The sequence below is a fragment of the Borostomias antarcticus genome, assembly GCF_949987555.1.
Source record: "Borostomias antarcticus genome assembly, chromosome: 6".
NCBI lineage: Eukaryota > Metazoa > Chordata > Actinopteri > Stomiiformes > Stomiidae > Borostomias > Borostomias antarcticus.
The window spans coordinates 27,387,050-27,413,258 of record NC_140239.1 but is presented as its reverse complement, the minus strand read 5'-3'; the positions used below and the strand labels follow the sequence as shown (position 1 = coordinate 27,413,258).

The 26,209-nt window shown below is 44.8% G+C and overlaps 4 protein-coding genes across 4 annotated transcripts; 2 read left to right on the top strand and 2 right to left on the bottom strand.

The window, feature by feature from the left end:
• The first annotated feature begins 1,406 nt into the window (after positions 1-1,406).
• fkbp3 (FKBP prolyl isomerase 3) lies at positions 1,407-4,049 on the top strand. The gene is made up of 7 exons (XM_084439482.1): positions 1,407-1,525; positions 1,886-1,987; positions 2,093-2,194; positions 2,401-2,536; positions 2,745-2,812; positions 3,214-3,311; positions 3,541-4,049. Exons 1-7 carry the CDS (start codon positions 1,421-1,423, stop codon positions 3,593-3,595), a joined length of 666 nt encoding a protein of 221 aa, XP_084295608.1. The 5' UTR covers positions 1,407-1,420; the 3' UTR covers positions 3,596-4,049.
• Positions 4,050-4,752: 703 nt separating this feature from the next.
• Positions 4,753-6,460, bottom strand: faua (FAU ubiquitin like and ribosomal protein S30 fusion a). The gene is made up of 5 exons (XM_084439536.1): positions 6,392-6,460; positions 5,750-5,829; positions 5,473-5,617; positions 5,169-5,224; positions 4,753-4,976 (listed from the first exon to the last, which is right to left on the bottom strand). The coding sequence occupies exons 2-5, from the start codon at positions 5,822-5,824 to the stop codon at positions 4,851-4,853; spliced, it is 402 nt and encodes a 133-aa protein (XP_084295662.1). The 5' UTR covers positions 5,825-5,829; positions 6,392-6,460; the 3' UTR covers positions 4,753-4,850.
• A 410-nt stretch (positions 6,461-6,870) lies between these two features.
• On the bottom strand, positions 6,871-17,810 carry prpf39 (PRP39 pre-mRNA processing factor 39 homolog (yeast)). The gene is made up of 14 exons (XM_084439897.1): positions 17,692-17,810; positions 15,966-16,597; positions 15,728-15,853; positions 15,255-15,373; positions 14,077-14,244; positions 12,450-12,615; positions 11,893-12,000; positions 11,615-11,779; positions 10,986-11,112; positions 10,399-10,667; positions 8,426-8,610; positions 8,101-8,175; positions 7,545-7,656; positions 6,871-7,439 (listed from the first exon to the last, which is right to left on the bottom strand). Exons 1-14 carry the CDS (start codon positions 17,702-17,704, stop codon positions 7,341-7,343), a joined length of 2,364 nt encoding a protein of 787 aa, XP_084296023.1. The 5' UTR covers positions 17,705-17,810; the 3' UTR covers positions 6,871-7,340.
• A 2,280-nt stretch (positions 17,811-20,090) lies between these two features.
• arf6a (ADP-ribosylation factor 6a) lies at positions 20,091-23,018 on the top strand. Its single transcript, XM_084439910.1, has 3 exons — positions 20,091-20,230; positions 20,398-20,684; positions 21,149-23,018. The coding sequence occupies exon 3, from the start codon at positions 21,194-21,196 to the stop codon at positions 21,719-21,721; it is 528 nt and encodes a 175-aa protein (XP_084296036.1). The 5' UTR covers positions 20,091-20,230; positions 20,398-20,684; positions 21,149-21,193; the 3' UTR covers positions 21,722-23,018.
• Positions 23,019-26,209: the final 3,191 nt, after the last annotated feature.

The following is a 26,209-nucleotide window of genomic DNA, read 5'->3' as shown; positions in this document are numbered from 1 at the left end:
AGTTCACTAGCTTGCTCACTACTACTAGATCAACCAGGATAGATTTTCTCAAAAGTAAATGAATTATATGTACAGAGAGTGACATTAGACACTATTGTTGCACCTACTCTGTACACAATATTAAAATGTTTAATTTCATAACATGCAGGTAGGCTATTATAAACTAAAGATGCTAATAACTTTTGTTATTGCATTTCATAACAACAAAATGTAGTTATTACTGCCATAGTAATAATATATAGGTCTCTGTCAGCCACCGAAGGGCGACGACGCTGCATCCTGTGCAAGAGGCTGACACCCTGGAAGTGCGAGGCATGCCATCAGGTCCTCTGTCACCAGGTGGACAGGAACTGTTTTAGGGACTATCACAAGGGTGCAACTGTGTGACTGAGTCCAACCCCCCCCCCCCCCCCCCCACCCAACTATATATTGGTATATAGTTTGTAATCTTTGTATATAGTTTGTTTATAGTTTGTACGTAGTTCTCATTTTGGCTCTAACCTTTTTGTACTGATGTTTCATTTACATTAAAGTCATTTAGCAGATGCTTTTGTCCAAAGCGACAATAATTGCATTTGACATAGAAAAAGCCAATGTACTACTATTTGCCAGAACTCTGTGCATCTCCTTTCTAAAACAAGTGACAGAGCATAATCTAGTGCTGAATCTAGTGCTGAATCAAGTGCTGGGCAAAGTGCAAAAATATAAAATATCTCAATTTTAAATTGACACCTGACAGTAGTCACTTTGTTGCCATTTTCACTCTTTCATTGTATTCGAAGCAGCTACGCTTTGTTGTTTCTGTTTTACTCATTTTTTGGTTTATTACTCAGGCAGGAATCAATCCAAAAGTGTTTGTTTATTTGAATGCATGTTATTTTCATTAAAGCATATGGTAAATAAAATAAATCTTGGTCGTCCTTTAATTAAGCTACAGTGTAGATGACTCGTGGACCGTGGACGTTTTGAAGAAAGTTCCCAGACAGCGGCATGGTTGAACCTCGCTAGCCTACTTGTTTGATAGCTCGCCCTATGGGAGGTAGTTTGGTAGTTTTCCCCGGGCTCACCACAAGATGGTAGCAGAGATTTAAGAGATTTTCATTGATTAATATGTTTGTTTTGTTTTACTAGCAAATTCAATATTGTAGGCTATTGCGCCAAATAAACTAATCTGGCGTTCACTTCTTCTTGTTTAAATAATTATTCATTAAATTGTCAGTAAAATTATTATTCGTTATTTTCTAGGTATAGGTCTTCCATTGCCCGCGGTCCAAATTGAGAGAATAATATAACTTATTGGGGCCATGGAGGTGATTGGGGCTCAATATGGGAAACCATGGTACGAAACCCATTTTGAGAAACCATTTCGATTGGTCCCTCCGCAGTGAGTTGAAGGTTCAGTAGCAGTGCGCCGTTTAAAATGGCGGAAGGACCTACCAGAGAGTGGAGCGATGAACAGCTCAAAAATGATGATCTGCCTAAAAAAGACGTCATTAAATTCATTCAAGACAATGCAGCCCACTCGGTATGTTTTATGCTTGAACCATGCGGATTATGGCATGTAAATCATGTTGAAGTGCCTTTGCTCACTTTCATGCAGCACGGGACGCATGGCACCTAGCTTGCTAACGTTAGCTAGCTTTATTAGTTATCCCGCATTGATGGACTATTGCCAATTTACCTTGCCAGCATAGGCTAGCAAAGTAAATTTACATAGCTAACATTCTACGCCAAGTATGTCATCATTTCTGGAAGTTTCTGTCTGAGTGCTTGAAGGAACATCGATTATAGATGTGTGGGTTGCCAGGTTGAAATAAATAACCTAATACACTGGCAAAGGATTCTCCCACACTTCTCATTCAGGTCCCTTTCCTCTTTTTTACAGTTTCTCGCTGAACACAAGTTGATGGGAAATATCAAGAGTGTGGCTAAAACAGCAAAGAAAGAACAACTGCTAATTATCTACAATGACCTGTTTGAAAGCAAAGTAGGTGGACCAAGCTATATATCTTGAATATGAACACATTGAATGCACAGATGTTGATAATAACTACTGATGAACTGAAAGTGTTATTTGTGTTATATTAAACAGAGATTTAAGGGCACAGAACCCATTGAAGATGTAACAGAGCAGGTGAAATCTGTGAAGATTGATGACAAGCCCAAAGAAGACAAGACGGAGGCTGTTGATGAGGTACAGTAACAATTTATTGTTGCAGACAGCAGCACTGACACAAAATCAAATGTATGTCTGTGTGGATGGAAAAGGGTTTCTAATGCTGAGTATAACCTTTGTGATATGAGGTTGGACTACAAAATTTGCACTGTTCACCTTCCGTGTCCTATTAGTATGCTACTTTAAGATATTTGATACTAATCTTGAATCACTTGATTTCTTAGGGTCCTCCCAGATTTACCAAGGCTGTTTTGAAGAAAGGAGACAAGACTAACTTCCCAAAGAAGGGTGACACTGTGAGCTGTTGGTACACAGGATCCCTGGAGGATGGCACTGTGTTCGACACCAATATCCCTGCCAGTAAGGATCCCTTTGATTTCTCATCCTCTCTCCTTTCACTTGATAACATTTGGAGGATGAATTCCTACACAGGAATCAAACAAACACTGAAGTAGTTAAAAGGTTTTCAAATAGTAATTTGACCCAGGTCTGAATGGTTCAGTAAGAATATGGGTTTCCACATTGAATTGAAACAACTTTCTGCCCCGCCTCTCGTGTTGCTCTTTAGCTGCCAGGAAGAAGAAGCAGAGCAAACCGCTGAGCTTCAAGGTTGGCCTTGGCAGAGTTATCAGAGGAGTACGTGATCTCTCCACTTCCCCTTTGTCTCTGATGTACAGCTGCATGTTCGTTGTTGCTGTTATGGTACTAGAGCGCATTAACATAGGCCTAGATGCAATATTAAATGGTAAATGGACTGCACTTATATAGCGCTTTTCCACCTTAGCGGCACTCAAAGCGCTTTACAATGGCCTCTCATTCACCCATTCACACACACATTCACACACCAATTCAGTAGCTGCCATGCAAGGTGCTAACCTGCTCATTGGGAGCAATTTGCTTGCTCAAGGAAACTTCGACATGTGGACAGTTGGAGCTGGGATTCGAACCACTGACCCTTCTATCACTGAACAACCCGCTCTACCAACTGAGCTACAGCCGCCCCACATATTACTGACAAACTGTATTTGTTTCCACAGTGGGATGAGGGCATTCTAACGATGAGCAGGGGTGAAACCTCAAGACTGACGATCGAGCCTGAATGGGCCTACGGCAGGAAGGGTCTTCCTGATTCCAAGTATCCTTTCTTTGTTTCAATCATGGCAATCATTAACAATATTGTTATTGTCATCAACGGGGTATGCAGTCTTTTGTTCTTGCAAGCACTACAATCACTAACTTTTTTTGATTAGTTAAAATGTTTGGTTCAAGTGTTTCAGTGCTGTGCTGGACCAAAGGCTTGAACACCATGTTCTCCTGCTTCTGTGCTACGTCCCGTGTCTTCCCCTTAACCCACCCTCCACCAGAATCCCTCCAAATGCAAAGCTGTTTTTCGAGGTTGAGCTGGTGGCCGTCGATTAACGAAAGGCAACTCCGGCAGCATGCACTTCGCCCAAAGGATGGAGAAATGCAGGAGTCACTAGACAGCCATGCTTGGAAGGACAAAAGTCATCAGGAATTATGAGCAAATACTTGTATTTTGTCTTATTTAGTCTGGGGGTTGGGGGTTGTCAGATTGTATCTGCTTTACCCAACTGATGTCATAGGTGTTATGGTTTGCATGTTGGCTAAAGCAGAAATGGATTGACAACTTCTTTAGAGTTGGGTTTAAGCCACACCTGGAGTGTTCGAGGAAGCCGTACTTCTGTCCTTCCCAGCATGCCCAGCTAGTGATGACTGGGCAGCACTGTACAGACGGGGCACCCTGACAACCGTTACCAAGACCACAGAGGGATGTCTCTTTCATGATGTTTTATTCCTGCCTTTTGTTTTGTTCTTTTGCATGTATGTGATTGTTAAAGTGAATAAACCAATTTTGGTTACGAAATTGAAATAGAGGTTTGAGTTTTTTTTTTTACATCAATGCTTTGTGACTGTTCCAATTATCCAACATACTTCTGCATGTTCATGAAAAATAAATAGTTCCTCACGTCATTCAAAGGTTTGAGTCAGTAGTCATGTTGCCATCTAAAACTAAAGTGAAGTAGATAATTAATTCCTATGGCATTTTAACTGCATATTTTTACATCCTGTTCCAGCCTTATGCCATAAAGGTGGGAATTTGTCTGGAGATCTGATGGCTGAGTTCCCATCAGTAATTACCCTCATGCTCTTGCGTAAGGCTCCTCACCTCAATACCAATGACATCCAGCACTACTCATACTGAATAATAAGTCATGCTCCCCCCCTGGCCAACCAAAATGAAAACAAGTGACTTGGTTTACAGATTGGCCCCACAAACTTAAATATGAACATATAAAGGTTAATTTGACTCCCCTGTTCATTGAACATTGGGTAGTGACATTGAAAGGCTGATATAGTGCAGATTGTATAGGTCTAGGAAACATCAGCTGTTACAAGAAAAACTCCTCTCTGCCTGCCACATCAAACAATACCTATGGCCCATCACCATAAGTATTGTGACTGACCACTCAGGTTCCTAAAACATTTATCCCCACAATTATCACATACCAAAAACATTTGATATTCAAGTCAATCACTAAACACGTATCTCCTTTTGTCCAAGCCAAATTTTTATTCTGTACAGAAGGATAACATCTAACTTGGTAAAAACGAAAGGGATGTCATGAAGTATCTCCCGATGGGGCAAAAGCTCTTAGGAGTTAGCATTGGGTCCCTTCTTCTTTCCGAAGGTGGGCACCACATTGACGAAGCGCCTGTTGTACTGGATGCGACGCTTAGCACGGCCAGTCTTCTTCTTCTTCTTCTCCTGCTTGTCAACCTGGACGAAGAGACATGATAACATGGTAATTTCTCATAAACTCTTGCTTCTTATCACTGTATTTGAGCAGTTGCTCTGCTATAGAGGCTCTGACAATCATGATTCTGATAAATCTTAACTGAACAGTAATAGTTCAAATTGTAGAAAAAAGTACAGTCGGGCCTACGGTGAGCATCAGAGATCTCTACTGACCTTGGGTGTCTGTCCCCGAACTTTTCCAGCACGGGCCAGAGAGCCGTGGACTTTACCTGGGACAGAGAGAACGCAAAGGGAGGTTAAAACATCACATCTTCGAAAGTATTGATTCATGCCTTTTTATTTAGAGACACAAACTGTACAGTTTAAGTCATCTGATTGAAGGCATCAGTGTTTCCCGTATTAGTTCTGGGTGGTTAACAGGGAGAAGACGGAGATTTATGGGTGGCCAATGACGGGACACTCATCCTAAAGAGCTAAATCTAAGCCCTGACCGATTATCTTGACTGTGTCTACTGACCTCCCAGCAGTCTGCCTGCCACCTCCAAGGTGCAGTGCTCGGACACTCCACAGGCTGCCAGAATGGAGTCATCCTCCAGGGGGGAGCCAGCCAGCATCAGCACCTGGTCCTCAACCAGGAGACCCTCCACAGCCTGGACATGGGCCTATACCACACACAACCATAACCACTGGTTAGATTACATGCACTAGATAAATGTGAGCAAATACCGTGAAATGAGCATGGTTAGCTAGTCAACAAGGTTCATCAGATCCGCAGGTGATGAGACAGGCTTTACCTTGATGTCTCCGACAGTCTCCTGACCAGTCACCTCGAGGGTGTGGGTATTCTGGGCACGCAAGAAGAGCTGCATCTTGGCTGGGGGCATTAACAAAGAAAGTGTAAGATAAGAGTCTCAAAGAAACGCACGTGCACATTGGCTATCTGAGGTCAGATTGTCAGGCCGGGGAGCTGGAGGAAACCAGCTGCTTCAAATGTGTAACTTTGCTTGTTCGATTGTCAAAAGGCCAGCGAGCGAGTTAGCTAGCTAACGTTACCTAGTTCAAACCAAGACGGGCCACGCCGGGTTTATACATTATTTAACGTGTACAGTCTGGAGGGAGCTAATTGGTCAATTTTACGCAACACTCCAAAAAGCTGTTCAATTCGACTGAATATCGCCATCTTCTTGACAACAACCAGGAAGAAAAGCTAAAAGGTAGCTAGCTGAGAGCTAAATCACGATAGCCAGCTAATGCTAGCTAGCCACATGGGGCATGCGTTCTTAAAAAGTCGCATAAAATGGATCAAATAAATGGGTAAAGATCAAAATAATGCTTGTTTTTAATAGTCAATAGTTTACGAACACTACTAATATGTCGTTTGTTGTCATTAAAGGGTGATACATTGAGTATTTTGACTAAATGTATCAAGGCCTCACCTCGTTTGATGCTAGTCGTTCAACACTAGGCAAGAAAGGACTTGGGTTCCGTCGGCAGAGCGCATGTGCCAGTTTACGTAAACCGGGAAGACGTACTGGTGGCCACTCCCACTCATCCAATGTGGCTCCTTAACCCTTTACCACACGCTGAGTATTTATTAATGTTTATGGAAGGTCCCTTTATCTGCTCTTTATTTAATACGCTCTGGCCTTATCGAGCTATCTTTCTGTGTCGGCTACAAATACGATTCCATCAAAATATAACTCTTCACATACTCCTCATTGCAGCTACCGGTATATAAAATACGAATAAACAGCACTAAAGCATGAACTACATCAAACATTGTCAGATTAATTCATCATCTATTAAGTGAATGGAATGTTGCACAACAGTATCCATAGGTTTCAATCTCACTGAAATGATTCACTTGCATTGAGCAATTTCAAAGGGTTCATTTGGCAAGTAAGAGAGGTCAATGAAGGATATCAATCTCTTTATTATGAAATTAAGTCAAAATAAAAAAAGAATCTTTTGAATTTTTTTCTCAGGAAAAAAAAACTTTAAATCTTAAAAAGCTCATTTGGGAAAGCAGATATTGGCTGTGGTGCAGAGGTTTACCACTGCCTCCATACAAATCTAAATTTAAATTTTCTTCATCAAACAAAACCAATTTCCCCAGAGAGAGAATACAGTTTGTTGTCCAATCTAAAAATTACAAACATGTTTGCGCTTTTTCACAGAGGGAAAATAAAACGAATCTGAAGTCTGCAACAACACACATGCGTAAGAACACAAAGCAGCCAGCCAATTGTGGCGGTGATGATGACGGTATCAATGGCCTCGAAATAATAAATGACATCAAAGAAGAGGGAAGTCTAAAGCAGTTGGGGCTGGGTAGACGGGATGCTTCCTCGGTGAATCTCTTTCTTCGTGCGAGGACTGGGCCCATCATGTAGGGGGAGGTGGGTAGTATTGGTTGTATTGGTTATACTGGGCATACTGGTTGTACTGGCCCCAGGAATTTTGACCCCAGTTGTTGTACTGTTGCTAGATAGAAAGAAGGAAAAAAGAGGGATTAGTTGAATAAAATTGATCAACTTTTTACACTACGCAGATGCACCTGAAGTGACATAATTGTGTCCAGTGGCTCACCTGGTACCAGTTGTAGTTGTAGGCAGCGTTGTTTCCCTGCATGTCTGGCATCATGTTCCCTGAGCCCGAGTTCTCATCCATACGCTGTCTCTTAGTCTCAGGCTCCTGTGAGCTGCAAGCAGACAAAACACAGGTTTGTCAGTCAGTCAGTCAATCAATCAAAGCTTTATTTGTATAGCACATTTCATACACAGAGGCAACACAATGCGCTTGTGTCAGTCAAGGGCACCATAGTTTAGTTCAGGCACCACATCAAAAGTTGAGCTCACAAAGGAGCATTCTGATTCCGCTTGTTGATACGAAACTTGAATCTTTGAATAGTTATCTTGAATATTCAATTCAATTCTTTATTTCGGACCCAGGGGGATGCATATCACAATAAAAACACAGTAAAATACAGCACATTAAAAATATAATAAACAAATAAAAAAAGCCCTCCACATAGCTCAATTTCTGACATGCAGGCTTGTTCGCCAATGGTTCCAGAGGCTGGAAGAGAATCTGAATCCATCAATGATCGTCACAAACCACGGAGGGCATCAAACTGTAGACTTACCCATTCTCCGCTTTCCTCTTTGTTGAGTCAATCTCTTTCTGGAGCTTCTGGTGTTCTTCATAAGCAGCCACCAGCCTGAGAATACATGGTAGAGATTAAACATGGTAAGAGGGAAGCCATGTGGTTACACTGTCATTCCTTACCATCTTTACTGAAATTGTTAAGATCATCTGTGCTAGTGAATGTTGCTCAAGAGTTTATTGTGTTAATGTTTCGTGTTTTTTTCTCTCTCACAAAAATAACATCTCCGGGCAAGTGTTAATGACAGTGGGTTGAGGTAAGCACCTTTTACTTAGAGGTTCCAACAAATTCAAGGGGTACTCACGTGTTGACGTCGCTGCCGAAGTCCTCCAAGAACTCGACCTTGCGTTGAGAGAAGGTGAGGCGAGACTCGAGGGGCAGCTGGCTGTTTAGGGCTCGGTCAAAGCAGGCCAGGATCTCAGCCTCATTTTGCTGCACATCTCCACTGTACTCCAGCTCCAACAGGTTCAGGAACAGCTTTGGACTTGTCTGCAGGCAGACACAGACACACAATACTGGTCTCAGAACGACTCCCCATTTAATTACAGCTAAATAAATTAAGACTTCAAAAAGATCTGCTTTCCCAACTATCTGCTTTTAATCACACCTAATTTCAAGGTAATTTCATGACCAGAGAAAGACCATCTAGTCCCCTAACCACCCCTCTGATCTGGTCCTTCCAGCCATGTGTAAATGGTAAAGGATATCTGCACACTGGACTACAGCTCCCAACACTGTATTTAAGCAACGTTTCGACCCCACAGGCATTTCCATTTATAGATTCACATTTTTTATTTTTTATCCTGCACCTGGCCTAAAGTACAGGTTGGATGTGGACAGTCACTTCACTTTGCTGTCCTTCCAGCCAAGTCCTCACTCGACTGGAGCTCTGGTCTCTCATCTGGTCCTTCTGACTAGTCCCCTGACTGGAGCTATAGGGTGTGTTAAGTAGCTGAGAGCTCAGTCAGCGCTCAGTGATCAGAATTCACTTAACGGGTTGCTCACTCTAACTGAGCTGCTCAGGTCACAAGTGAGCAGTTTTGAACTATGATCTGTTTGAGCCAACCACCACGTCATAATCATCATCACTTAACAAAAAAATAAAATAAAGATGGATGCCGAAAAGATGCTGGTACGCCTGTCGGATGGCAAAATAAATGCATCCGTTTTTTTTAACCGAAGACAACAGGTGGTGATTAAAGTTCTCGTCTCCTAGCAACTCAGCGCTGTTAGAGCATACCGTTAAGTGGAAGAAAAAATAAAACGCTCAGCTACTTAACGCACCCATAGTCTCGCACCTGGTACTTCTGACTATCTAGTCCTCTGACTGGAGCTGTAGTTTCTCACCTGGTCCTTCTATCTAGTCCCCTGACTGGAGCTCTAGTCTCTCACCTGGTCCTTCTATCTAGTCCCCTGACTGGAGCACTAGTCTCTCACCTGGTCCTTCTATCTAGTCCCCTGACTGGAGCTCTAGTCTCTCACCTGGTCCTTCTATCTAGTCCTCTGACTGGAGCTCTAGTCTCTCACCTGGTCCCCTGACTGGAGCTCGTCTCTCACCTGGTCCTTCCATCTAGTCCCCTGACTGGAGCTCGTCTCTCACCTGGTCCTTCTATCTAGTCCCCTGACTGGAGCTCTAGTCTCTCACCTGGTCCCCTGACTGGAGCTCTAGTCTCTCACCTGGTCCTTCTATCTAGTCCCCTGACTGGAGCTCTAGTCTCTCACCTGGTCCTTCTATCTAGTCCCCTGACTGGAGCTCTAGTCTCTCACCTGGTCCTTCTATCTAGTCCCCTGACTGGAGCTCTAGTCTCTCACCTGGTCCTTCTATCTAGTCCCCTGACTGGAGCTCTAGTCTCTCACCTGGTTCTTCTATCTAGTCTCCTGACTGGAGCTCTAGTCTCTCACCTGGTCCCCTGACTGGAGCTCTAGTCTCTCACCTGGTCCTTCTATCTAGTCCCCTGACTGGAGCTCTAGTCTCTCACCTGGTTCTTCTATCTAGTCCCCTGACTGGAGCTCGTCTCTCACCTGGTCCTTCTATCTAGTCCCCTGACTGGAGCTCTAGTCTCTCACCTGGTCCTTCTATCTAGTCCCCTGACTGGAGCTCGTCTCTCACCTGGTCCTTCTATCTAGTCCCCTGACTGGAGCTCTAGTCTCTCACCTGGTCCTTTGATCTAGTCCCCTGACTGGAGCTCTATTCTCTCACCTGGTCCCCTGACTGGAGCTCTAGTCTCTCACCTGGTCCTTCTATCTAGTCCCCTGACTGGAGCTCTAGTCTCTCACCTGGTCCTTCTCGATGGCGTCGAGCAGCACCTTCCGGGCCTTGCTGAGGCTCCTCTGCACCTTCAGCAGCTGCCTCGCCAGCTTCACCACATAGAACGAGGTTTCGCCCGCATTCTTCCCAGAGTCCATGGCGTCTCTAAGCAGAGCCTCCGCCTCCTCCAGGTTACCGTGACGACGCTCCAGGCTGACTCTGCGCAGACGCACCATGGCCAGGGCGGGGACAGCCTCCTCCAGCCCCTTCAGGATCCTGCGTGCCTCGTCCACGTTCCCTAAGGGGCGCGACATTTTGAAAAGACGCAGTCAGTTCCACATTCAGGTCAAGTGATCAGTGTCCATTCTGGGTATTCCACGTTGATTCTAGTAACAGCAGCAGGAGTGGTAGAGTTGGCTGTGTCTTTATCTGTTCCAAGTGCCTAAGGCTGTGTTCACACCGGGTGAAAAGAAACGTTCATAGAAAGTCAATACAATTCGCGCGAACTGGGCCACGGGCGGCGCGAATCACGCAAACCGGATTCGAACACGGCATTAGTTGCGTCCAAGCGCACTCAGGACTTGATAATGCAACCCAGGAGTTGATAATGACTCACCCTGCTGCTCCTCGAAAGCTGCCCACAGCAGGTGGATAGGAGGCTTCTTGGGCAGGTGGACAGTACACGCCTTCTTGTAGACATGCCTTACCCCCTCTATGCTGTATCCTTCTAGATATTTTGCATACTTGAGTGGAAAGAGAGAGAGAGAGAGAAAGAGAGATAGGGAGAGGGGAGGTTGGGGGGGGGTTAGAAGAAGAGGAGAGGGGCAGGTAGAGTAGAAGGCAGAAAGAGAGAGGCGAGGGGGACAGACAACATTTTTGAACCTTAATTTCCTGTTCACTCGACCAGGGAATTTCTTCATTGACAAGATCGTTTTTTTAGAAATTTTCTTTGTAAACCCATCAGCACCTTCATGGAACCAATAAGATAAGTTTCTGTAAGGTAGTGGGAGACGGAGAAGATGCAACGTAGTAGTTGGCAAATGCTGGAGTCAAATCTTGTGTGGCAAGCTGGCCATCCCCTAATACAACAGATACAGTCACATATCAACGTTACACGCAAAGAGAGAGTGCAGGACGATTTACTGTGAGGATGTGATATCATCGTTGATGGAGGGGGAGGGGAGTGCGGGGGGTTCATTTGGGGGAAAAGGGGAGGCGAGACTTTAGGGTTAAAGTTCAGTTTACCTTGGTCCAGAATTCCTCATAGAGGGCGCAGGCGATGAGACAGCGCTCGAACAAAACGACCACGCGCTCCGGAGTCCCGTTCTCCATCTCGAAGTCCAGGTACTCCTTCCAATTGCTCAGCTGGGTCTTCTCCAGGGCTTTGACGTGGAAGTACGGCCGCTTGATCTGGAAGGGGGGCGAAGGAACCAAAACAATCAATACACTAACAAACGGCAAATCGGTTAGCTTTGTACTGTTTGCTTGATGTCACTCAAAAAAAAAAAAGAAAGAGTACTCACCCCTTCTTCAAAGGTCCAGCGCTTGCTGACCTCGTGCTCGTTGTGGTTGAACACTTCCTGGCGGGACTCGATCACCTTGTGGCGCATGTTCTCGATCTCCGTCACCCTCTACACAGAACACAAAAGGCACAAACTGTCAACTCCCCTATGCACGACCAAAACAAGACACACATCTCATTCTCCACTGATGTGCGAACTGCATGCCCAGCTGCCAACAAGTTACATCACCATGAGCTTCCCAGAGACAAGAAGCCTGTTGAGGAGCACGCATGTATGCACCCTGCATATCAGCCTGCTGTGGCCAGCGCTGGAAACTGGTGCTGCGGAGGGGCAGGGGAGTCACTCGGCCACGGTCGATCCTGACCCAGTTTAAGCCAAGCCCCTGACTGGATGCCAACTTGAATCCGTCAGGCATTCATTGGTTTGGGCTGCTGATGGAAAGACACCTCTTCAAACCAGATTGTCTCCCTCTATCTCCATGGAAGAAAAAAAACGAGGGATTCCTAAACCCTGGCATGTTTGTTATTTCTTATAGGCGGGGAGAGGAAGAGTCGCACCTTGGCGGGGTCCGGGAGGTCCTCGATGCCGGGTGGGAGCTCCTCCGCGGGCGCATCTCCGTCATCGCCGACTATGTTGGCTTTGGACAGCTCCACCCTGAGCGACACAAACTCCTCCTCAGACAGGAAGTGTTTGGGGTTGTTGTTCTGCACATGGTCTTTGAACCTGTAGAAATAAGGAAAGTCAAAAACTATCCGTCAGTGTCACGTTTCCATAGGTAGAGACGCACCAATCCAACATCAAAGAACTTAACGCGACGAAGGGCAACTTGCCTCACGTCACCTGTATTGTGGAATTTTTTTTAGCTAAGTTTCACTTAAAAACACCGGTCTGACAACAGCTAAGCAGCATCTAGCGCGTACGTTCAACACCTGTGTGTTAGGAAATAACTCTCCATACCAGCAGTAGCCTGCAGACTATCATCAAAAAAAGGGAATAAAGTTATTGTGTTATCACTATGTTTCTTGCGGTTTTTAATCTTAAGTTATTTTGTAGGGTCAGGGATTTGGGACTAGACCTCAGCACCTTGAGACAGAATCGTGTCTGGCTCGACAGAGCCTCTTTTCCGTGCGAGTCAAAACGATGACATTTTGTACGTCAATCAAATGAAAAATGTACAGAGAGGTGTGTGGGTGAGAAGGCTGTCCCTGAATATCATTTTACAGGCTAGTCTTTGGTGTGAACGAGTGAATACCGAATACTATTCGTTCTCAACCCCTAGGTGGCAGCACTGGGAGCTGAGCAATGCCCCAGTCATATTCCTTTGTCCAACTTTTGCCTCCTGCTACTTGTGGATTGTACGCTTGCTAGATTGTTTAGCTTAGCTAGCTGAGTATTTGTTCATGATTTAATCATTTGAGTTTATTTTATCATGGCTTGTGTCAATTTGCCAAAGTTTAGGTTTTACTCTGACAAGTAGGTTTCATTTTCCTGCTCTGGCTACATCCATAAACTCTAGAAAACCACTTCCAATTCGGTTTTATACAAATCTTATTTTGTAGCATAATATATAGCATATTTCTATAGCATGATATATAGCATATTTCTATAGCATAATATATTTGCTTAGTTCCTATCCCTAGTATATTAGGCTATATGAGCTGTTACTGTAGCCTACATGTTACCGTATATATAGGCCCTATTTCTGTTCTTTCAAGCAGCCTACTGTTTCAATACTAGGAGTAATAGGCTTGTGCAAGTCACTCCCGTAACTTCTGTAACAGCCAATTAGATCGCCCTCTCGCTCCAATGCCAATTCGACATGTCAAATGTCCTGACTCATCCCAAAACTCTCCCGACGTAGCCAACGGTGCGGGACACACACCGCACCAACTCGGGCCACCAACATTCACGATGCTCACGGATGTTCACAACGGCCAAATATCGGCTTGGTGTGTCAGGGGCTTATGAGAAGAAAGAAGAACTATAGAATAGATGCTGTGGCATTTGTTTCAGGTGTAGACTACAGTGAGAAACTTCCCCTAAAAAAAATCACATGCAAACTTCTAAAAGGGAATGAGGAACCAGCTGTTTTTTTTTCTTATACAACAATAAGGTCATTGTCTAACTGCAGATATTCAGGGTCATATTCTTGGCCTCTCACCCCAACCGCCCCCATCCACCTACCTCTGGAAGTGCTGGGAGTATAGCTGGGTGGGGATTCCCAAGACGCGGTCGTAGATGGTAGTGACGTTGCCCAGTTTCTCCAGCTCCGTCTCCCAGTTGGCGTAGGCCTCCCACAGCCTGTCAGAGCGGAAGTCCGTGCCCGCAGCAAGCACGGCATGTTCGTAAGCACTGTGGGAGAGAATACGGGTTATGAGGCTGAGAGATGAGGCTACACAATAGGGATGTCACGGTGTGATTTTTTCCCACCGACTAATAAACTCATGACAACACCGGTGTTACCGGTAACGCCGTCTAGCCTACAATAAGAGAGCGCTTAATTTCATTTTTGGCGTTAGTCGCTTGCCTTAGGCTACTTTGAACAGCACTGTTGTGTAGCCTATTTGAATTTGGTGTTGCATGCCTCCACGGCTTGCCTGCAAATGCACGATCAGAGTAAGGTAAGATATAAACGTTACTCGGTCCTGTGCTTCTTTATAATCACAATTTGTTTACTGCCATGCAGTTTTTCAACATAGCCTAGTACTAGCAATATGCACCATGCCTGAAGCAAATTCCTAGTATCTTGAAAAACTACATGGCAATAAACTAAAGGTTTTAGTAACACTAACCGAATCGATATTGAATTGAATCGTGATAATCGATTCTGAATCGGAATCAATTCTTGAAATTCGACTCGATACCCAGCCCTAGGTGCTGATATACGAAAATTAACTAAATGGATAAAACGACGGTGGGTGCGGACCACCACGGTGGGTGGTGTTTAAGTACTGCCTCGGTGGGGCGCCCCGATAGCTCACTGGGTAAGTCCCCTCACCGGGTAAGTCCCCTCTCTCTCTCCCACGTTTCCTGTCTCTCTCAAACTGTCCTGTCCCATTCAAGCTGAAAAGCCCTAAAAAAGATATATTTAAGTACTGCCTCGGTGAAAACACCGAGCCACACCGGTAAGACCCACAATCGTGACGAGCCTACTACGCAATCATGTCTCCATACGCCAGCACATCTAGAAAACACTGTCTCCGTACAGGGTCTTTATACTGAACACCAGGCCTTGCCTCCCTACAACAAGACAAGGGTACGAATGCAACATACTGTAGTACGCCAGAAAAGCATCAGGAAACAAAGAGAGAGGAGGAGACTAATGTCGGGTGAAAGAGAAGGGCAGTCTTGTCGTCACTCACGCTCTTATGCGGCCCTCCGTCTCTGGATCGCTGAGGTCTGCGTTCTCTTTGATGAAAGACAGGTAGTGCAGCCACAGGTCCACGCTGAGGGGGATCGCCTGCACGCCCCGCCGGTAGACCTGGGGACAGGACGCAAACCGCACTGTCAAAACAACTGTCGCAACACCGACCTAGACAACTAGTTGAAACTGCTACAGCGTAATGCTGTGTTCACACCGGGCGTGGCGAGAAAATTTGCACGGGATCAATGGGTCCTGGCTGATTCGCGCCGCCCGCCGCCCAGTTTGCGCAAATTGTATTGACTTTCTATGTAAACTCGCCGCGCCGCAGGAAAAATTTGCACCCGGTGTGAACACAGCATTACACACTAACACGCCCTGTTCACACTGAGATAAAAAAGACAGGTGACTTCCGACCATAAGAACAGGAGAAGACAGGTGACTCGAGACAGGGTCCTTCTTTCACAAGCTTACCTCTTCAGCCACCTGAGTGTTGCCATGTTTCTTCTCAATGTCTGCATACTTCTTCCAGTAGCCGTAGCAGTAGGGGTAACGTAGGAAAAACTCATCAAAAGAGCTCCTCACAGCCGGCAGGTTGTTCTGAGGAAAGGATAAGAGATGAATGAATGAATAAATGAATGAATGAGGAATAAACCAAGAAAATAATTTAAGACGTTTCGGATGGCACAAACGCAGATGTTTTTCTTCTCACCTCTTGCTCTACATACTGCAGCAGATAGACCCATCCATTGAAGTCTTCTGGGTTGTCCTCACAGCCTTTGAAGAGCTTTTCAAACTCTGAGGGAGCCTCTGGCTCAGCAGGGACAGCGATTTCCTCGGCCTCCGTCGTCTCTTTGGATGCATCCTCCAGCTCCATGTTAGCAGGACTTCCATCCTCTGCTGCCTGTGGGGGCTGCTCTTCCTCTGGCCCTGCACCCTCTGGCGTCTGCTGCGGCTCCTGGCTCAGTTTCAGAGACTCAGTCAACTCTTCCGCCTCCTGGAACTGCTCCGCCTGCTGCTCCTGCTCCGGTTCTTGGAAGAGCTGGGCACTGGCGATCTGGAAGTGCTCCACCGCCCTCTCGACCGAGCCCAGATCAGAGGGCTCCATCTGCTCGTGCTGCTCCTCAAGATCTTCCTGGGACTGGTCAGAGTCCTCGGGCTCAGGCAGGACAGTGGTGAGCGTGTCTGGAGGCACCTGGTCCATGGACCAATCAGCGGCAGGGGTGAGGACGGGGAGGTCAGGGAGGAAGCCATCCCCGTTGCCCTCCATGACAGGAGAGTCCCCGCTGTCTGGGGAGTCCGAGTCCAGCATTCCCGTCATGGGCTCGTCAGAGTGATGGAGGTCTGTGTAAAGGGGGAATGATGAGTTTTTGGTCGCAATGACAATAATATTGCACTGGAATGACAAGGCTTTAGTTAGAAATAGCTTGAGATCGGTCAGACTGACATCACATTCACAGGGAAGGGGGTAGAAATTGCCATTTAATACGGATATGGGGAATTGATGTGGACAAAGATAAAACGCCAGGCAATTTAGACATAAACCGCCCACATGAACCATGTCAAATGGTGCATTGACAATTCAGTGTCAAACTGAAGAAAAAAGTCACTCCAGTGCCTCAGAGTTTCGCATTCATCGTTATCTAACTTGGTCCGCATTACCTAAAGTTAGTTAGCTAACGGTTACGTATCATCTAAACGGATAGACACGACAGTGAGTCAAAAGCAATTCGGTGAATCTGCAGCTGTTCCACTCGTCGTTACTCAGAATTTTTTTTTTTTTTTTTTTTTCTCAGAATGGTATATCGTGACATCAGTAAACTGCTCTCAACAACATAGCCAACATGTTTGCTAACTTTATATAGTGAAATTACCCGGAAAGACGTAGCTAGGAAACGTCAAGGTAGCTAGCTGCCGTCTCGGTATGTTCAGCAACTTGGCTAACGTTAGCTACCTAGCCAACAGAGAATCGGTGGCTATTTAAAAATCGTATTTTTAGGATAATTCATTTGGCTAAGTTACGTTAGCTATATATCTAGACATGACTAGCTAGGTTGCACCGCATTGTGGCCATATTTAAAGTTCAACTATGGTTCAACCTTGCTAGCAACCGTGTTTGAGGCCTGGTGGTGTGTCCTCGCTAGCTAGCCAGAACAGCCACGCAACGTTTGGCTAGCTGGCTGTTTACCGTGCCCTAGCTAGCTGGCTGTTTACCGTGCCCTAGCTAGCTAGCTGTTTACCGTGCCCTAGCTAGCCAGCCAGTCTTGCCCGCTTCCCTTCCGTTGAACAGCCACGCAACGTTTGGCTAGCTCGCTGTTTACCGTGCCGTAGCTAGCTAGCAACCATTTCCCGTCGTGTTCGTTGGCAAGAGAGCTGGAAGGTTCGTCATAGATACTAGAATATTTTACTGAGAAACAGAGGTTGCCGCACAATCTTACCAGTATAGTCCATGAAATTTAGATCAGACGAAAATGTTTTTCAGCTACTTTCAATTTAACTAGCGAACAACATGCAGCCGCGCTTCTACTCTCATTCTCCACCACAACTTCGAGGCTTCGGAAGGGCAGCTAATTAGTGCGCATGCGTTGTACACAGTTTGAGAGGGGGCGGTTCTACTGATACAATGTAACCAAGAAAGGTTGCACTGTAAATATCTCAGCTTGCTATGTACATAGTATCCCACTATAGTCAATGTATGACTTCAATAGAGTGACTTCTATCAGACCCTGTAGACGGGTTGCATCATGTCTGCAGCCCCAAAGCTTTATCTGGGAACCACAGTCACTATTCACATGTGGCCACACATGCACAGTTTCACAATGAATGGACATATTCTATCTTATATGAGCTGTCATTGATAAAGTGTAGGCAATAGGACAAGAATGCAGCCTCCACTTGCCTGCCCACACACTCAAAGCTCCATATGGCTTCACCTGAAGCCTAGAGTTGCTGTCATGGTAGGCTACTTGTCAGAATCAGATTTATTTAGCCAGGTAGGTATTCACACATACTAGGAACTGGTGTATACAATAAATAGACAACAATAGACAGGGTGCAGAACAAGATAGGACAGTGCAAGAAGTAAAGAGCAATGGTAGTACACCATGGCGCTGCCACAGCCAAAGACAAGGCTAGACTGCAACGGGGCATCCGTTCTGCTGAGAGGGAGATTGGCTGCAACCTGCCATTCCTCCAGGACCTGCACGCCTCCATGGCCCTGAAGAGGGCAAGGACGATTGTGGCAGACCCCTCCCACCCCGGACACAAAGTCTTTGAACCACTTCCCTCTAGCAGGAGGCTGCAGTCCATTAGGACCAAAACTTCTCACCACAAAAGCAGTTTCTTCCTGACTACTACCAGCCTCATCAACAAGGCCTGTGTCCCCCACTGGCTCTGACTCTGCAGCACTACTTACTGTACACATGACTCTTAATTGTATTGTACATAGGGCCACACTCCACATAAGTACATAATACATCACACATATATGGTATATAAATATTGTATAGGCCTATATATAATCGTATATAAACATTTGCATTGCAGAACGTCACATTGCACATATATTGTGTATAAACACATTGCACATCGATGAAGCAGGTGAGAAGTGTACCATCATTGTCTTTGGCAGGTTGAACTTCTTCCACTTATGTGCCACTAGAGTAGCCTATCTGAAAAGGGGGAAGTATGCAGGCCATGTCTCAGGATCACATACTCTAGTCTAGAATGTCCAGATCCACATTCAGAAACTATATGCTCAACCATTTCCTGTACATAATGTAGTTAACTTGATGCTCAACCACTAATGTAATGCCAGTATAGATAACAGAGAAGGGAACTTGTGTGGGAGAACTTGGGGTGGTTGAACACCAGGCGAGCAGCAGCTTTCTGGACAAGCTCCAGAGGTTTAATGAATGAATGAATTTATATTGGGCTTATTGGGAAGACCATGGGGAGAACAGTGCCAACATTGTCCCAAGTGAGAATTGAACCCAGGACCTTCTTGCTGTGAGGCGACAATGCAACAGTTTGTCAAGTGGTCTGGCCCAGGCCTTGAATTGGACAGATGCTCCAACCACTATAGTAGGCCTACCGTGCACAAGAGAACGCATATAGGCCAACCCCCACCACACACACACACACACACACACACTTAACACCATGCACATGACGGATTGAAAGCTTTTTTTTTTTTTTTATGTCATGTGTAATTCAAATAGCCTAATGACTTTTCTTTTCCTTTTTTTTCACCATATAAGAGTGCTTTATTTTTATTGTGGGTTTCTATATTTTAACTAGGCTAGTCTAAGTCATAGACAAAGATGTTTTGCAACAACGAACTCAAAACAGCTATAAAAATATAGGCTACTTTGTGAATGGTGCAAAAAGTAGCATAAACTGGGCCCCAAAAATTCCAAATGTTGTGGCTGTGTAGGCTAGTGACACTTTGGAGTGTATTTGTATTATTAGCATATTCCTAGTGTTGGACTTTAGGCTAGGCAGCATCATTTGAATACAGTTAGAACATCCAGTGGACAATCACAACGTCATTATGACTCGCCTTAACAAATGACGTAGGTCTGTCGATAACGGTTCGGATTTTTAGAACAAACACAAAATAATACATTCAAACCCCTCAATTCAATCCACAATAATTACACAAAAGTATAAAAAACAACCAACCACATTTATTACTTTGAATTTGAGACAGATAAAACGCGGATCCATACCGGGACCCGAATGGCGTCCATTTCAACTATCATACGATCGACTCGCTGTTCAGTCAATCGGCGTGCGCAAGCCAAATGGCGTAGTGCATGAGCAATCTAGAGGAAGTGGCGGCTGATCTGGGTCCGCACCTTTTCCTGTAACACAGCACCGCCACCGCTGTGACTGAACGACTGGGGAAGCGAGAGAGAGAGAGCGGCAAGAGCGGGGAGAATTAACCTGGGGACCGGGGGGTTGCCGCAGTTGCAGGTAGGCTACTGATCACACCGTCTAACGTTTGGTGTTTTACTGTTATGTTTGAGCATGTATTGTGCTCAAATCTCATTCAAAAGCTGACCGTGATAGACTGAAGGGTGGCCGATTAAAGTTGTGCTCTTTCTGACACCCCTCCCTTTTCCGTACCGCTCTTGTTTCAGGGAGAGAACCGAGAGGAACAGCGGAGAGTCGGATGAATCAATGACCTTTTGAGCGGTGTAGTTCTGTCTGTCCCGGTGCGGATACTGGCGAGTGATCTAATTTGTCGCTGAGCGATGAACTCCCGAAGCCAATCGTGCTTTTGAATCCAAGGACTGGAATAAAAGGGCAAGTGGACACCCGGTAGACAAGGAGGAAGTCGGAACTACCACGGGCTTTTGAGAAGGCCTATTTCTAAGAGCAACTGTAACATTTTTGTAACCCGCTCTACATGACTGAAAATACCAAGGTAGGCTCATTATACCGACGTGTGGGTTTTAAATGAAATCGGTGCCCAAAACAGTTTTCAAATAGTCGTTGGTAAATCGTAGGCTAGTGCATAAGAAAATATTTCCCCACCCCTTTCCCCGTGCACCTTTAGCTACGTTATCAAGCACTTCTATTATTGCCTATGCTTTGAATATCTGCCCTGTCGCGGCCAGCGCAGCAGAATGAGAGTTGTAAATGTAATATTGTTGACCTGATAGTTTAGCCTTGCGTTTAAGGACAAGTGTAGGCTGCTAGGCATGCCTGGAGCAAAGTTTTGAAACTAACTACCGCCGTCTAAATGTGATAGCTGTGTTAACCCACAAGGCTGCTGACACTGTCACGTGGATGTCGAGTGTCAACTGCTTTACATGAAAGACCTAGTTCTGCTAATAACTACAATAATTTTAATAACTAGCCTACAATAACTACTTTCCTGTCTTGTAGGGACGTTTTTTATAAGGAAGTGAATATTTATGCACAGCCAACAAGATGGGGAAAATGCTCTCGAAGATCTTTGGCAACAAGGAGATGAGAATATTGATGCTTGGACTTGATGCGGCTGGCAAGACCACCATCCTGTACAAGCTCAAACTCGGACAGTCGGTTACCACTATCCCCACTGTTGGATTCAACGTCGAAACAGTCACCTACAAGAATGTGAAGTTCAACGTGTGGGACGTGGGTGGACAGGACAAGATCAGACCCCTGTGGAGGCACTACTACACTGGCACCCAGGGCCTGATTTTCGTGGTGGACTGCGCAGACAGGGACCGGATAGATGAGGCTAGGCAGGAACTCCACCGAATCATCAATGACCGGGAGATGAGGGATGCGATCATCCTGATCTTCGCCAACAAACAAGACCTACCTGACGCCATGAAACCGCACGAGATCCAGGAGAAGTTAGGTCTAACACGGATCAGAGATAGGAATTGGTACGTTCAGCCCTCTTGTGCTACGACTGGTGATGGACTATATGAGGGCCTGACCTGGCTCACCTCGAATTACAAATCCTAATGTCCCTCCCTGGTTAGCCTGGACTGTTTGATAGGCTACACGCAAAAAGAGTAAAGTGAGAAGAAGAGAAAAAATAGCCGACATGGTGAGGCGAATAATGAATAACTAACTTCTCTGATGAGCATATATCAAGGAGGAGTTTGATTATATTCCCCTTTTTCTTTTGACAATGATGACTTCCCTGTAACTCAAATTTTCTTTAAACAAAAAGACAATATTGTTTTGGCTGGCTTTCTTTTTCTAATTTGCTTTGGCACTGTAGTACTTCACTCACATTCTATCTAATAATCAGTACCATCTGAATACTTCATAAAATATTATTTTCAGAAGCTCTGCAGATTCTTTTTTTTTTTTCTTTGTATACTTTTCTGCTGGGGATTGTGGGCTAAGGCGTGCTTTTAAGTTTTCAAAGTCATATTCTGCCCTAATTTAGTTTTCATACAGTATGACCCAACTGGGCCCAAAGGATGAGAAAGGCCAATGACCTTTGAGGACATTGCTAGTTCATATCTGTACCGGACACCAAGGACAGCACCACATCAGTTTTTATGATTGCCCCACGGTTTTTAAGAATGTGTATTATGGACATGGTAGGACCTCATGAAGAAGTACTGTTTCCACTGTTGATTGTACAAGATTCCTGAAATTATATGTGGAAATGTGTTACTTAAATCCATGTAAACAGTGATTCCCATCCGTGATGCCTGTCAATGGCGGTTCTTTGCAAAGACGCTATATGGATACTGGATATTCGGACACTGTGATATGGATTTATTTTGTCTCTGGGTCAGAATCTGTTACCACTGACCTTGTTGCCTCTTTTCTTTCCAAGAGCTTCCATTACAGTTGAGTATTCGTAGTATCAGCTGCCTTGGTTAGGGCCTGTCTTACAGGTGCCCTGACAGACAGTCTAGTCAGACTGACAAAATGGCAGAAAGTATCCTCACAGCCGAGCCAGCACTGTGGGAGGGGACTACCCACGGTATGGTGGGAAAACAGAATAGCAGGACCTCTTGACTAAAGTGCATACTTGACTCTTTTCTGACTGACTTTTGGACCCCAGCGAGTGTTCACTGTAAAGCCAACCCCCACCCTTTCCATGGTGCTCGAGTGACTGGGTCCGTCCTCTCTCACGTGTGAGTCCACCAATATCGGCTGTACAGCTCATGTCATGACAGACAAACTTACTTTCTGTTCATAAGTTATAGATAAATGCTTTGTTTTATTTTTGTTCTATTTGCTATGCTGATGAAAAAAAAGAATAAAAAAAGATATATCCAGATCAACATGGAATCAGAGCTTTTTCAATAATTCAGTCCAGTCACGGAACGCTTCTGAATGTGCCACAGAGAATGTTTAAGCCAAACGTGAAAGAGGAAGTGAGTTTTAGGTGTTAAGAGTAGGCAAAACTGTTAACTATGAAGTGTTATTGGCCTGTTTCCGTTCCACTCTTGCATGTGTGAGTCACTGGCTGTGAATAAGTGATGACATCTCTAGTTTCGTGGTAGTGATCGTCAGACAGACCTCTACTTTCCTCAAGGACTACCTGTTTCATTAGTACACTCACTTCCCGTCATGATTTTGGGACAAGTATACTGTCTGATGGAACATGAGAAAGTCAAATGGGTCTGGCTGGAAGATTGGCCTGCAGCGGTCACAGACATTCACACAGTGGACCTGACTGTACCTGGGTGTTGTGCAAGGAGTTAATGACCCCACTGACATGAACCATTCAAACAAGGCTTTATCTTCAAGGACAAACAGCTATTCTGTTCAAAGTGTATGTAAATGGGCCTTAACTGTACAACTGTATCTTACTGTATCCTCAGGTAGCCAGGACATAAGCCTGATATCCCTGATATTCAAAGGATGTCAGTCAAACCTTTAGTGTGTTTTTAGCTGCACAAAATATATCAAAGTCAAGTTAATGCTACCCTACACTTCAGCTGAATAGAAGTATTCTTCCTTTCTTGCAAGTTACAGTAGGCACCCCGCAAGAATGCCAAATCAGTTGTCCAGTGATTTGAATTTGGGTTAACACCAATGAGAACTAGCTTGGCCCTAGATGAGTGAGTGATGTCATCGTTCATGCTCGTGTGACCAGTAGGGGTAGAGTGTCAGTCTCACAAAAGACCCAGACCAGCCTGGCAGCTAGCCCTGGGTAGAAGCCTTTTGCCCGTTAACAAAGATTCAGGATCAGTTTACCCTTCCGCACACCATGGGATGAGTACCTGCAAGACTGATCTTAGATCAGTGTATGGGAACTGTACTCTACCCTTTGATCACCCAGTGAATTATATGTATGAAGTGACATCACCAACTAGAGTGAGTCAGGAAATGCTGGAAGGAATAATGCATGTCTCTGTAATTGTTGTTTTAATTGTGGCTCGAACAGAGTACAAACACAGTCACCTGAGTGTGTGAAGATCCTATCTTTATAAACCGACTGTTAGACAATTGTATGTGGTGTATATCAACATTATAAGTAGCTATGAGACAGGGACACAACCCTGCTCCGTCTGTAGGGGAATGTCGCTTTCATCCCACCTGTCCACCTGCCTTGTCTTGGTGGTATTTGTTCTGCTGCTGTTGGTTTGGAGTTTGACCTGTCACTGTGTCAAAAGCAGCTCCTGGTGACTCAGTTCTGCTTTGGGAAGGAGCCAAAGGGGCTGTGCCTCGACACTTTTAATTCACTTTTTTTTTTTTTAAACCCTGTGGAAGCACAGATTCAATCTCCCAAAACTGGATCTTCCAGCTCAGAGGAGATGATGGAAAGGAGACGGGAAGAGGAAGCCATTTTGGAGTATATATTTGAGACGCCGGCCTGCCGGTGTTGCTCCAGCGAGGAGTTGGCTCTGAATCACATTTCTCTTTGTGCAGCTGTCACTGCACTCAGTAGCAGATGTAGTACACACAGCCCAAGTCATCTGCTGTCACTCTCACCTGTGGCCGTGTGTTATAACTCAGCACAAACTAGTTTGGGCCCTCTGGTCTGGCTGTTAAGATCACTTCTGAATGTTTTGTCCCCCTGGGTGGTTGTTTATTTTAAATACATTCGGTCAAATTAAATTTTTTATGATATAATTAAAAATACATATTTTCCTGTAGTGAATTACTCCATAATATGGTCTGTTGGTCAAAATGAGTTTGTTTGTTGGTCTTAAAAACTTATGAGTCAGTCACTTCCCACTAAAAAAAGGTTCATGGTGAAAGTTACAGGGAAGTAGCTAACTACATATTGTAGGTTAACCTGCACTGTTTTCAGTATTACTGGGTGGATTTAGCCATGAGCCGGTCCGTTGTGTACTCCGGGGTGGGGGTGGATCGTTCTATTGTGTTCATGATCCGGGGGTGGACTTAAACAATACTCTTTAATGGAGTCTGTTGCCAGTTCCTTGTAATTAGTTTACTCGGGCGTGCTTCCCATCTTTTAATCTCACCGCATTTCTTTCCTTAACAAAATAAGGTAACTGACAATGTATAAGGCTGCACGTCACATACTGAAATTCCTGTTCGCCTCTTTGACCCTCTTTCTCATACTGTAGGTTGGCCGGGAACACAGCTGTTTCTAAAATGTGAAACACTGAAATGGCGTGCGCAACACCAAGGAATTTTGCATTTTGTATAATCTCACGTTATTTCACAGCTACAAGCAGCAAAGCAATTGCATGAATCACGTTTATATCTGTGAGTGTGGATTTGCTCTTTTTGTTTGTATTTGGTGTTTATCTGTACTTGTGGGCACATGCTTCCGTTAGTATTTGAGTTTGAGGTGCTCTGTAGGCCTAAATATGAATGGCCTCTGTAAATGTGGAGTCAAGTTCTGCCAAAACAAACTGAAGTGGACCACCAACACTGATCAAACAGGCGGAGCTGCACTTAAATTACATTCATCAATCTCCATATACCCTGCTGCTAACGCACCAATGCCTCCAATTTCTCACTCACACTTGTATTCCATGTTGCTCTAATTATATTTGCGCAGTAACACTGTTATTACATTGTCCACATTAACAGAATTCAAGATTCAAGATCCGTTTTATTTGCCATGTACTGTATATGGTTCACATGACTATAAGGCATACGCTGTTGCAGACGACATAGGATAGGACAGTGCAAAGACATGACCGTGCAAATGCAGTAGAAAAAACAGTGCAAATACAAAATACAAAACATCTGTTTTATTGACAGGTAGGTTTTCTTTACATATACATGTCAGTTGGTGCATAACCGATTGGTAGACAACATTAGATAGGGTGCATGGACTAGACAGGACAGTGTAAAGACAAGACAGTGCAAATGACTAAAATAATTGCAAAATACAAAACTGTATAATGTGTTAATGTGTGTGCAGTGTTTTCATATAGAATATGTGTACCACTGTTATATGCGTGCATTAGGCAGTGATGGCTTATGTATAGAACAATCAGAGATCATGTGCAAGTTCAGCAGATACAAAGTCAGTGGGGGGAGGAGTCAGAGGGGGAC

Coding starts and splice junctions, on each gene's coding strand:
- fkbp3 (XM_084439482.1), top strand. CDS start 1,421: ATGGCGGAAGGACCTACCAGAGAGTGGAGCGATGAACAGCTCAAAAAT. Junction 1,988..2,092: donor ATGACCTGTTTGAAAGCAAA/GTAGGTGGACCA, acceptor TATATTAAACAG/AGATTTAAGGGCACAGAACC. Junction 2,195..2,400: donor AGACGGAGGCTGTTGATGAG/GTACAGTAACAA, acceptor TTGATTTCTTAG/GGTCCTCCCAGATTTACCAA.
- faua (XM_084439536.1), bottom strand. CDS start 5,824: ATGCAGCTCTTCTTGCGTGCCCAGAATACCCACACCCTCGAGGTGACT. Junction 5,618..5,749: donor AGACTGTCGGAGACATCAAG/GTAAAGCCTGTC, acceptor TGTGTGGTATAG/GCCCATGTCCAGGCTGTGGA. Junction 5,225..5,472: donor GGCAGGCAGACTGCTGGGAG/GTCAGTAGACAC, acceptor TCTCTGTCCCAG/GTAAAGTCCACGGCTCTCTG.
- prpf39 (XM_084439897.1), bottom strand. Junction 15,854..15,965: donor TGCAGTATGTAGAGCAAGAG/GTGAGAAGAAAA, acceptor TCCTTTCCTCAG/AACAACCTGCCGGCTGTGAG. Junction 7,440..7,544: donor ACAACTACAACTGGTACCAG/GTGAGCCACTGG, acceptor CTTTCTATCTAG/CAACAGTACAACAACTGGGG.
- arf6a (XM_084439910.1), top strand. CDS start 21,194: ATGGGGAAAATGCTCTCGAAGATCTTTGGCAACAAGGAGATGAGAATA.